The sequence below is a fragment of the Chinchilla lanigera genome, unplaced genomic scaffold (genome assembly GCF_000276665.1).
Source record: "Chinchilla lanigera isolate Chin_1 unplaced genomic scaffold, ChiLan1.0 scaffold00035, whole genome shotgun sequence".
NCBI classification, from domain to species: domain Eukaryota; kingdom Metazoa; phylum Chordata; class Mammalia; order Rodentia; family Chinchillidae; genus Chinchilla; species Chinchilla lanigera.
This window is the reverse complement of record NW_004955436.1, coordinates 9,083,147-9,095,240: the sequence shown is the minus strand read 5'-3', so window position 1 is coordinate 9,095,240 and position 12,094 is coordinate 9,083,147. Positions and strand designations below refer to the sequence as shown.

The 12,094-nt window shown below is 38.1% G+C and overlaps 1 protein-coding gene across 1 annotated transcript in view; it reads left to right on the top strand.

The window, feature by feature from the left end:
• The window catches only part of Ptprk (protein tyrosine phosphatase, receptor type, K), a 395,867-nt gene that overhangs the window by 276,368 nt on the left and 107,405 nt on the right, over nucleotides 1–12,094 (top strand). Inside the window, exons 8-10 of the mRNA XM_013516643.1 lie at nucleotides 1,249–1,358; nucleotides 2,815–3,016; nucleotides 6,798–6,903. Of these exons, the coding sequence (XP_013372097.1) occupies nucleotides 1,249–1,358; nucleotides 2,815–3,016; nucleotides 6,798–6,903 (418 nt within the window). The remainder of the gene's footprint in view (nucleotides 1–1,248; nucleotides 1,359–2,814; nucleotides 3,017–6,797; nucleotides 6,904–12,094) is intronic.

Here is a 12,094-nt window from a genome sequence, read left to right as displayed (position 1 = left end):
GCTAGCCATGAAGCAAGCATTTCCTTTGATCTGGTGATTTTTAATTTCTTTCGATCCTCACAAAATTGCCCTATCCTTTGAAACCACATTTCTGGATAATGTCATGTGTGAAGTTCACTGAAACGTTAGATGAAGAGAAAATATTAATTAGAAACCATCAGCGCCAAATAGTGGGTTGCTATTTTCAAAAGGATGTAAGTATTTAAGCCAAGTACAACCGACAGTCTATGTTGTAAAACACGATCAGAACGAGCATTTCAAAATGTGTGTGACAAATAGCAGGTAGATATTTAAATGGAATATGTAATAGTGTCTTGTATTTTGCCAAGATGAGCTAACATGCTGCTCGGCACTGCCCCATATGTCTCAAATTAAAGGACATTCAAAGTTAAGGACCGGAGTGTGGGCTCCGCAAACCTGGTCACCTGTGGACACTTCAGAAGCACGTAGTGCTGAAGGGACAGGGTGTAGCACGGTGGTAGAGCAGTTGCCTAGAACAGAAGGACCCTTGAGTTCTCTCCCCAGCACCACCAAACAAAAGCAAGAAAAGCTCATAGTGCACAGATCATTGAGTCTAAACAAGCTGAATAATTTGAGTTTTAATTGCAGAAAAAAGAAAAATATATTTCATTTAAAAGACTGAAACGATGACATTGACACCTACTAATCATTAATAATTTTTAAGACTATCATAGTGCTGGTTTTTGATTATTGAAAATTTAATATGTACAGCTATAAAAGTCAGGATGATTATTAAGGGGAATTTCAATCCAGTACTGTGTGATTTGGCTTTTGAGCTTAAGGAGTGTTAATTACTATAATTCATTATTTTATGAACTCTGTTCATGGAGACTCTTGTGGGGATTATCCTATCTTCAAAAAATCTTTCAGGGTGATACATCTCTGTTCTTGAAAACAAATTACAAATAAAATCTTCCTGTGATGAAAGGTATACAACAGAGAAAACTAGACTACATAATTTATGCAGCTCTCTAAGGTGGTAGAATATCCTTTTGAATAGAAACGACTATTTCTACGTTTTCTGCTTTAAGAACTTAAAGACTGACTTCAAGTTCCCATATGTCAGAGTCAAGTCAGAATACTGCCTTTTGAAGGTCATTTTCTTATTTGTTTTAGTTCATATGTATATTTTTACATATGCAGTATGAATTGCTTATCTAGTTTACTTCATTTACTTTTCCTATGTGACGTACGCATTCTTATAACCCCGAATATATGTGTTTGTAGTGCCCGGCCCTGTCCCGGCCAAATCTCTCCAAGGAACATCCTTTGAAAACAAGATCTTCTTGAACTGGAAAGAACCTTTGGATCCCAATGGAATCATCACTCAATATGAGGTATTGGGCGAACCAGGAAGTTCAGTGCAATGGGCATGGAGGGAATAAGAGGGAGAAAACAAGCAAAAAAGTTAGAGGGAATTGATAGAGAAGAAGCAAGTGAAGATTGGGGAATCAAAATCCTTATTGTCCTTCTTTGTTTTAATTTATAAATTCTTTGGTTCCAAACTTAAGCATCAAAATATTCATTGTAGCCCCAGAAACTCCAAATTCTTTTTGTAAACTTTTTTGAACTGTATATATTTATTATTAGTACATGTTTGTAGTTCATGCAGTTTCCAGTCATCTTGGGAGTGGTCACGTGCACATATTGCAGGTTGTTTCCTTTATTAATCCCCTTCCCTTCCCTGCTCGACCCCATGGTTCCCACCCACCTTTACCCTACTTGCTGATTCGCTTGTCTTGGCTCAGCTTAGGGTGTATAAGGTGTCCATTAACTGAGGGTCCTGGGTTCCTGTACATGACGCATCTTTATTCCTCTCATTTCCCCTTCCCCTCCTCTTCAGCCCATGCCCTGGTTCCCTTGGACAACTGCCCCACTGCAAAAGATCTGTCCCCTTATCCCTTTCTATCCCTCCTATATCATTTTCTTTGTTCGTACTTTGCTCACTCAAATGGGAGGTGTCATATGGTATTTAGTATTTCCGGTCAAACTGGCTTAGTAATGATCACAATGAACAGTCATAAGAAAAACCCTCATTTTCCTTTTTATAAATGTTTGAGGCTGTCCGCACAGTGTCTTTTAGGAGAGGCTACTGCCAATTGTTTCAGAGTACAGAATTACTACTGACAGCAGCAAATTAGAATATAAACAAAGTTCAAAACCTCATTGCAATTTTAAGGATAAATTGCTATATTTTCAAATATTAAAAGAAGAAAGGATGATTTCAATTGCATAAATGGGTTGTTCTGTTCCTGCAGTCAACGTTAATTATCGCTTAAAGTTTTGAGTTCTAGTGGCTGCAGAGCGAACCGTGAGATTGGGACTTACTGGTGCCCTGTTATATAGTGACTATGACTGCAGATGTGAATGTTACTTTCACAGAATTTGTTATGTCTCTTGGCCAGATATTGAACAATGTAAATAAACATTTGTCAAACCCTTTATTTTACACATTAAAACATAAAGCCATAAAATTTTGTATGTATACATACATCTTCAGTATATTAATTCTGTTATCTTTGATGAAAGAAAATGCATGTGTGTTTTTCAATTCAGATATAAATATATGTGTATCTGTAGATGGAAAGATGACATTGATAGGTGATAGGTAGATAGATAGATGATAGATAGATAGATAGGAATGCAGAGTGGAAGGAACAATCATATCAAAATAAGGAAGAATGAAAAAATTCTGATAGACTCCACAGGGATGCTCTTCACACTACGTTATTTGCAAAGAATTCGTAATTTCTTGGAACTCAGTGTGGATACCTACCGTATTTCTTCACACAGGTCAGCTACAGCAGCATAAGATCCTTCGATCCTGCAGTGCCCGTGGCCGGCCCTCCCCAGACCGTGTCAAACCTGTGGAATAGTACGCACCACGTCTTCATGCATCTCCACCCAGGAACCACCTACCAGTTCTTCATCAGAGCCAGCACGGTCAAAGGCTTCGGGCCAGCCACGGCCATCAACGTGACCACCAACATCTCAGGTGTGTGGGCGGAGGGGCCTGAGGCTCCCCCTGTTGGCAGTAGCATGTGCTGCGGTTCCCGTATACACTGTGTGCTACTCGTCCTGCTCAGTGAACCTTTAACGTCCTCATGTATGATTGAAAGCACTTGAAAAAATCATTGAAATGCGAATTATTAGTTATATGTCTAAACACAAACACTTCTCAAATCATCGCCTTTAATTGACAGTGCTCTTTTTAAAAATTACAACATATAATTAAAAATCTTTCGAAGTTCATTATGAGTGATGATAGGTATCATTATACTTTTGAGGAATTGGTAATTATTATGGAATCGGGTCTCTAGATGGGTTTTATCAAAAGAGCAGTAAAGGAACTTTGCTCTGGTATGAGAGGAACATAGGCCTCGTCTTTGTCCCATTTCCCTAACATTCTTACAATTTAAACAAACACAAGCTTTCATTGTTTAATTCAAAATCTCACATAAATGCATCTAAATTCCGGAATGGCAACAGACAGGAGAAGTTAAGTTGACAAACAAATATAATTAAATTTCACATTCATCATGTTCACATTTTTATAGCTTGCATTTTTTTTTTTTTAAATAGGGAGGTAGGAATTGAGGCAACTTTTTTTTCCCCAATTCTTTCTTTTTTCCTTTTTTTTTAAATTTTATTTTGTGGGCCCATTTTAGCTGTACCTAATGATCACTTCATTATAGGCAATTTGTACCTGTACGTGGTATATTTTGCTTCTTCTTTTTTTTCCATTCCCATCTCCTCTCTTCAACCCCTCTTTCCCTCCTTATTTACAGAAGCTTTGTTTCCACTTTTTCCCTCTGTTCTTTTTGACTAGCTTGTTTGCAGGTTTTGTTTGTCCTTCAGTATAACTGTCACTTAAACCTGATTAAATTCTTTCTAGGAAGTAACATTGTAATATGTCATTAATCTAAAGTATATGTTATGGATATACTCAAAGTTTTAAATTTTAAAATAAATATTTTAAAGCAAGCTACATAATATGATAAAATACTGATTCTGTCTTTGTGAATTCCTTTAGAACATTTATGCTCCTGCTCACCCTAACTATAGATGCCATATATTAGTGATACATCAAAATTCTTAAAATTCTTAACATTGTTCCAGATCTGTAACATTTCCATGAAAAGGAAGATGCACACTCTCTAAATTGCTTTCAGTCTAAAATTTTATTTGAAAATGTGCTGCATGTAATGCAAACTTTAATAATTTATATCATAAATAAAATTTCCAATTCCAAAATGTTCTCTTGAGTAACATTTGATTTATCTTAATAGTCTAATAAAGTGAGCCTTTTAGAACAGCATCCGTTATCTTAGACAATAACAATGTATTAAAATTTCCATTATATTTTCAGATGGGACAATTTTTAATCACCAATTTAAAATATTTAGTGTATCATTTTATTGGAAAACAAGACTTTCTGATGTTATGATGTACAGAGAGATGTTTCTTGCCCTCTAGAATTAGAACTTGTGTCAAAATAGAGTAAAATTGTTCCTTAGAGGTAGCTCAAAGTTTATGTAAACTTGTAAAACTAAAAATATTAGACAAGTGCACATTCCTGAGAGTTGCATATAGAATTTTTCAAATCTCAGATACGGAGTTGTGCTGATCAAAAACTTTGCAATCAAAAACAAAAACACCCATCTAATTTTTTCTTTCACTTATTTAAATCCAGTTTCACTTATGTCATGGTCACACAGTAAAGACTTTATTCTACTTTACAAACTTAGTTCTTGCCATTCTATGTTGGGAAAAATCAGTAATCATTGCAAGGCCAATAATAAATATGGTTACTGTGTTTCTCCACATCACTTAAAATTTTAAAATAATTTGCTCTTATTTATTCTTTGAATCTAGTAATTATATCCCCCAACATTTGTTAAGCAATGAAAATAAAAGTAAAATCAAGTTACTGGATTTGTAATGGTGGGAAGCATTAATATGTGTGTTGATATGTATACACACGTACATTCATGTGTACAAATATTGCATGTATTCTAATAGTTGATTCTGTCTAAAAATAACCCTCAATTAGTAATTCATCCCTTTACGCCTCTTTCTCTTTATGTCACTGTTCCTGGTTTTTTTTCCATTCAGACCCTTTCTATTAAAGAATTGAAGTATCTTTCTAAGTGGTATCTCTGCCTTTGAAATTACCTTTCTTTGAAATCTTTTTCTATTAAATTTCATTCAACATACATTCCCTACTGAAATATTTTCAAAATCTCATACGTAGCACCAGTCAGAGAGGATCCCCTCACTCCTGACCAGAATCTGTAGCCCTGCATGGAAGGGCTCCTCTCACACTAGTCCCCCCTTCACCCCAAGTCCAGGTAGAGAAAGCTGCTCGCCACTGTAGAAATTCACCATGCCCTCCAGGTGTCGGCATCTTCTTCAAATATTCTCTTTCCTCGCACTGGAATGCCAATCCATGGAATCTCTTCTTGCTGAATGTTTAGTCTTGTTTTCAAGATTCATCTCCAACACCATCTAAACCCTGAAGTCTTCCCCGTGTCATTGTCCCATCTCTGACACAGTTTTAAAAACTATGGTCCTCCAAGCAGCCGCAGAGTAACTTGGGAACTTTCCAGAAATGCACATGTTCTGGTCCCTTCGCAGGCCTGCTGAATCAGTAACTGCAGGACAGGGCAGTAGTCTGGAATGTGAGAAGCCTTCCCGGTTCTTCGGACCTAGTGACTGTGAGATCCACTGTTTTGGCACGTGAACCATATTTCCCCTTGACCATTTAACAGTTCATGATATATTTTTGTTGTTTATAAGATTCCCACATTGCATAAAACATTAATTCATAGTTTTAATTCTATAAATGTCAGAGACCGTGCTTTGGTTTTTTAATTTATGGCGCTTGTCATAAAACTGTACATACTGTGTATTCAGTAAATGTTCAATCAATGAATGAAATTCCTCAAAAACTATTATGTGTCACTTGCTCTCAGATGTTTTCTGCTGACATGCTAACATCTCACAGATATACATCTCATGAGTTACACATCTCACTAGTGATTCACTTATTGATGCTCTTTCTACATAGAAATAATCAAAAGCTGCTTGAAGTTGACTGCTTCACACACCTCACAAGGAGGGATCCTCAGTCCTGAGCTGGTATCATCCACTGAGTGCATACATTCTTTTCAAGCTTGCAACAACTGCTGTGTTATTTCTTGATAAATAAAAACCAAAATTCCTATCCCCATTCGTTGCACTTGCTTGATGAGCTTCATGATGATCACAGTGATGAAAATGATCCAAGAACAATCTCATCTTTCTACAAACTTCACAGCGTACTTGGTCCCGTCTCAGTAAGCAGCCTTCACCTCAGCTACTGTCATTCACACTTTCAATGTGGGTTTGTAGCTCCACATGTCATCCCACAAACACGGACTATTCCCCAGTCTGCTGTTACCACTTTCTTCCCATCCTTTCCTTTTCCTTATTGATTTAAAAGTCAGAAAATGAAAAGCAAAAGCATTCTGACTGAAATATTTAGACTGTGTACCACAAATCACCAGGCTATTTTTGAAATTTCCACAGCGATTTTGCCTTTCTGACTGCCTATGCTTTAGATTCCTGTGGTTAGGGTGTAATGGTTCATGTTATGCTGTAAAGTAGGATACACAGTAGATAATTAGGGATTAAATTGACTTTTCCTTAAATCAGGATCATTTATTCACACTGGCCCATGATGGATTGCTGTAATTAATTAAACCTTTTTTGTTGTTCCATTGGTCCTTTAACAGCTCCAACTTTACCTGACTATGAAGGAATTGATGCCTCTCTTAATGAAACTGCAACCACGATAACCGTGTTGCTAAGACCAGCGCAAGCCAAGGGTGCTCCCATCAGGTAAGGGGAACACAGACGGGAAACAACAGCCTGGCCAAGAAACCCTGGTTGCTTAGCAGCAAATAAAATGGTTCATTTCTAGGAGACATTCATTTGACAATTAAAGTGAAGGAGGTGTTGCTTCTGTTTTATTTTATTTTGATTTTGTTTACTCATTTATCATTCGGATGAAGTCTACAGATAGCTCTCTAGCTAACGGCAAAATTCTAAGGGGATTTTTCAGCTACTCGTGAACTTTGCCTTTCAGCTCTATCCTAACCATTTTAAATTCTACACGTTTGTTATTAAATGAATGTTGAAAACTTAAGCAAGTTTCTCTTGAACAAGATAGACTTTTGTCTGCATTTTTTTTATGAGACTTCTGTTTAGATGTGAATCAAGGCATAGAAATCAGAGCAGGTATTTCTTAGCTGAGTCACCTCAACTTGTACACATATTTTTCTTACAAAAGTAAAATTAATCTTTGCACTGCATAGAAAATGAATACAGTTGAACTTACGTGCATGCATTTTCCATTCAAATTATTCTAAGTCGCTGGAAGGATACAAATGCTTTTCTTAATTTAAAAAAAATATTGATGAAGGAACAGTAGTCATGAAGTAAATTCTTGATTCCTGTCAGGATTAAAATCAGGGGAACACCACACTGCAGAAAAAGAGAAGTAGCTGAGTGTGCTTATAACATAAACACTTACGAAGTTCTGGCTACTTGAAAATTCAAAGTAAGTGTATAATGCTGTTTGTGAATCAGTGATCTTCAGGTGAATCTGATTGCTAATCCAGAGGGGAGAGAGAAAATGCCTGCACTCAACATCTTTCTGTATTGACAAGTAATCAGGGTCATTCATATGTTCCTCCCCATGATAAAATTTACTTTGTAGGTGGTTAGTTTTGCTTTACTGTTTCAATGAGCTACCAGGTACTGGTGTTTATCAGTCCGGAGTTATTCGAGTGAATTCAGCTTTACTTTGTGTAAGATGCAGACATGATGTATCATTATTGTAGCATGCGTTATATAATACAACTTACACTCTCTTTATTCATTTAACTCATTTCTTCCATAAATTTTGATCACATAAGAGGTGCTTTTCTCCATGCTAGGCAATGTAAGTGAGAGACAGAATGACCACAAGAAATCTTGAAGGCTGTTCCCGTATTTGTCATAGACTCTCAGGAGGAACTTCAGTCCTATAAACCCTTTGATCATAGATCCAGATCATGAACTTAGTACATTACCAATAACACATTTTAAAATCAAAAGTCTTTCTTCCACCTTGTTCACATTTATTTATCACACAATTTCTGACCACTGAGAATGCAGATACTTTGACTAGTGGTTGTGCAAGACTAATCTTTAATAATCATGTATACTTTTCCTCTGATCCAGAAGTACATGTCTTTGTATTTGTTGGTTGGACTTTTGACCTTTACTGAAATTAAGTCACTAGCTGAGAATTCGAAACTTTACAATGTAGAAGATTCATGCTCTAAAAACAAGTTAAAATCTTAAATTGCTACACCAAAAATAATTATTCATGATGTAAACAAGTTATTTTTTTTTATTTTTTTATCTGAAAAATCTGGTTTCTAATAATCCAGTCCAAGTCTATTTTTATTTTTATTTTTATTTATTTATTTATTTATTTATTTTTGTATTTTTGAGACAGGGTCTAGCTATGCAGTTCAGGCTGTCCTTGAGCTCACTTTGTAGCCCAGGCTGGTCTCGAACTTGCAAGGATCCTCCTGCCTCAGCCTCCCAAGTGCTGGGATTACAGGCATGTGCCACCACACCAGGCCTCAAGTCTATTTTTAGTAGGAACTTTTCTGTTGTTGTTTGATTTTGGTTCTGTTTTTAGTAAAGATTTCTCCAGTTACCTATAGGTGGGGCCAGTTGGTTTGGCCAGAGTGGTCAAGTCGGTTATTTTCCCTCAAATGAGCCCTGCTTCTCTGCTCTCTGAATCCTGCAGTGAGGGAGTGCTGCTTTGTTTTGTCTAAACACATTCCTACCTCTGATCCCCCCAGCCACTTGAGGCCTTATCATCACGATGTCTGGTTTACTGCTCTATTTTTTTTTTTTTTAAGTGAGGACCCAGTTTGAGGTATTCAATTTTCATGGCACTAATCGTGTGTTCTGGTCTCACAGCTCTCTTTGATTAGATCTTTCTCAAGCCATTCAGCTGTATCTGAAACTATTTGACTTTCTACTCAATTTTACTATAGGTCAGCCTGTCACAGAGACATGTCTGATAATGTTTGGTGCCATTCCGCTGTCTGTGGCCTCAAAACAACAACAAACAGGTCTATCTACTAGCAGTGAAAGATCCACACAGACGTTAGAATGTCTGCTGAAAAGACCCGATATACCGGGTCCACCCTTCCCTTCTTGATAATACTACTAGCCTCTGCTAGTTTGTGGTTCACTGTCCATTCATTCCAACTCAAATGGCAATATATATTTCTTCTCCCTCATCTTCCTAATGTCAAACAAACTCCAAATCCAGCATCTGTCACAGCAACTTGGGAATCCTTGTTATACAGAATTTGTACATTTAGTTTAATAGTTTTATTAGGAAAGCTAAAATTAGTAATGATTTTCATGAATGTATAGATTTGATGCTAGCCTAAGCTGGATACTTGGAGTAAAATTTCATCTAAGGTGATTTAGTATGTGCTCGTGAGAATGAGTGGTAGGCTTGTAAATCAGTAACTGATAACAGTGTGCAATGATCACAGATTAAATATAGATAGATGGATAGATAGATAGATAGATAGATAGATAGATAGATAGATAGATACTTCTGGGTTTTAAAGAAGAAAAATGAGTTTATCAAAGGGCTGTTGGCCAAAGTGGGAAGATTTCTGAAAAAAGAAAGAACAGTGGTGTATTGGTTAGTTTTCTCTGGTTGCTGGGACAAAACACCAGACCTCCAAAATTAAAGAAGGAAAGATTTATTCAGCTCGTAGTTTGTGGAGGTTTTAGTTCATGATTGACTGGCTTCAACACCAAGTGGCATGGTGAGGGGCAGCAATGTGGCAGAGGGCAGCAAAAACATTTAATGCAAGAAGGAAGAGAGAACAAACATCTTTTCCTACCTTATGGTGTATGCAAACTCTCTATCCTAGGGAGGTGTGGCACTCACGCAATCTCCATGCCCTCCACTTACACAGGTTCAAGTTGTTAACAAAGTGAGGACATTGGCCCCCTGCTGAGTCACTTAGTTAAACTTCTAAACTTCTCACATCAACACAATGTATCCACCATTACAATCCATCCCTTGTCAACTTAGCAACTGGACACATTTCTTTAAACCAGTCTCCAGATACAAAGACATACTTATTCTTATCATTTCACAACTTGAACATTATGACACAGGTTTAACAATCCTTAAGAGCCAGTATTAATTCTGTCAACATTATATTACATTAGAACCATAACATTCTGCCCCTGCCCCCCCCCAAACTAATGCACATCCCTTTGTGCAAAAGGCATTTTGTCCATCTGCAACAGTTGCAACAGTCCTAACAGTTTCAGCCTCGCTGAAAAGTCCAAGTCCCAAGTCTCCTCCAAGATGTAAGGCAAACTCTTAGCTGCAGGCCCCTGTACAAATGACAAGGTAAACACTTCCAACATTCAATGACACTGGATGAACATTTTCATTCCAAAAGTTACAAACAGGGGGATACAAAGGACTGGGGCCAAAGCAAGTCCAAAATCCAGCTGGGCTAACATTAAGTCCTGTAGTTTTATAGCCAGCATCTAAGGGAGTCCATGACAAGTTGTGAGCTCCAAAGGGTTTGAGCAGCTCCACCCCTAAGGCACTTCTGGTGATTGTAGCTCCCACGGCTTCTCTTGTAGGCCTGCTTTACTTCCTCCTTGCAGCTTTCCTTAGATAATCCACATTCCTGGCTTTTCCAAACTTCTGGAGTCTCCATTGCACCTCTGGCTTCAGTCTCATAGCTTCACACATTGCTCTTTTGGGGCACACTGCCTGGTCTCCTAGGCTTTCTCAAGTCAGAGTGGAAGCATTCCTAACCCCACAAATTTTGCATTCTCCATGCACCTAAAACCAGGAACATGTGGATGCAGCCAAGGTCTGCTGCCAGCTGGAACAGTAGCCAGGCTTCCCTCTCTCTTGGCTGTAGGGGTCAAGAGCCTGGATCAGTAGGCACTCTGAATCCAATTCTGAGGAACAAATTCTTTGTTACTGCCATTCTGGAACATGGTGCTCTACAGCTTTCTCCTCAAAGCAAAGTAATAATTTACCTTGGCAGTTTTGAGGCTGCAAAGGATGGAGACTTGCTTTTCTAATGTCCTGTTCTTCTCAGCAATCAAGATCTCTTCTGCTTTATCTTTGCAGTCCACAGCTTTACTGAAGTTTCACTTCTGGACAAACTGACAACATTTTAAATCATCCTTCTGGGCTCTTTGCTCTTTATTCTCAATATAGATCTGGCTAAAAGCCCCCAACAGCAGCCATGCCACATCATCAACATTTGACTGCCTTGAAATTTCTTCTGCCAGATTAATTAGTTTGCGACCCTTAACCTCAATCTCAGGCAAAGTCTCTAAACACAGACAAAATACAGACAAACTTTCTGCCAAGCCATAACATACATTTTCTGGAGTCCAGCAGCCAATGCAATCCATTGTTTCCCACAGAAACATCCCAAACCTGGTCTTTACCAGTTTTCTGGTCCTTTGAGCTCTGACCAGAATCTCCCATACTGAGCAGCCTAGGATGTTCCAGCTGTACTCTTTCAGGTGACATCTCCAAACCTTTCCATTCTCTTACCATAAGCCATTCCCAAAGGCTCTTCCGCCACATGATCAAGTATAGTCACAGCAATGACCCCACTCCTGGTACCAAATTCTGTCTTGGTCAGTTTTTTCTGGTTGCTGGGACAAAATACCTGGCCCCCAAAATTAAAGAAGGAAAAGTTTATTAAGCTCACAGCTTGTGGAAGTTTCAGTCCATACTAAGCTGGCTCCAAGGCAGGATGGCATGATGAGGAGCAATAGTTCAAGGTGACAGAAGACAGCAAAAGCAACAAGAGCAGGGTGGGAAGAACAAGACTTTTTTCCTCCATTATATTGTAAGCAGGCTGTCTGCCCTCGGGTGAGTGTAGCACTCACACTATGCACGTGACCTCGTCTTGCACAGGCTGAGGATGTTTAAAAAGAGAGAACCCTG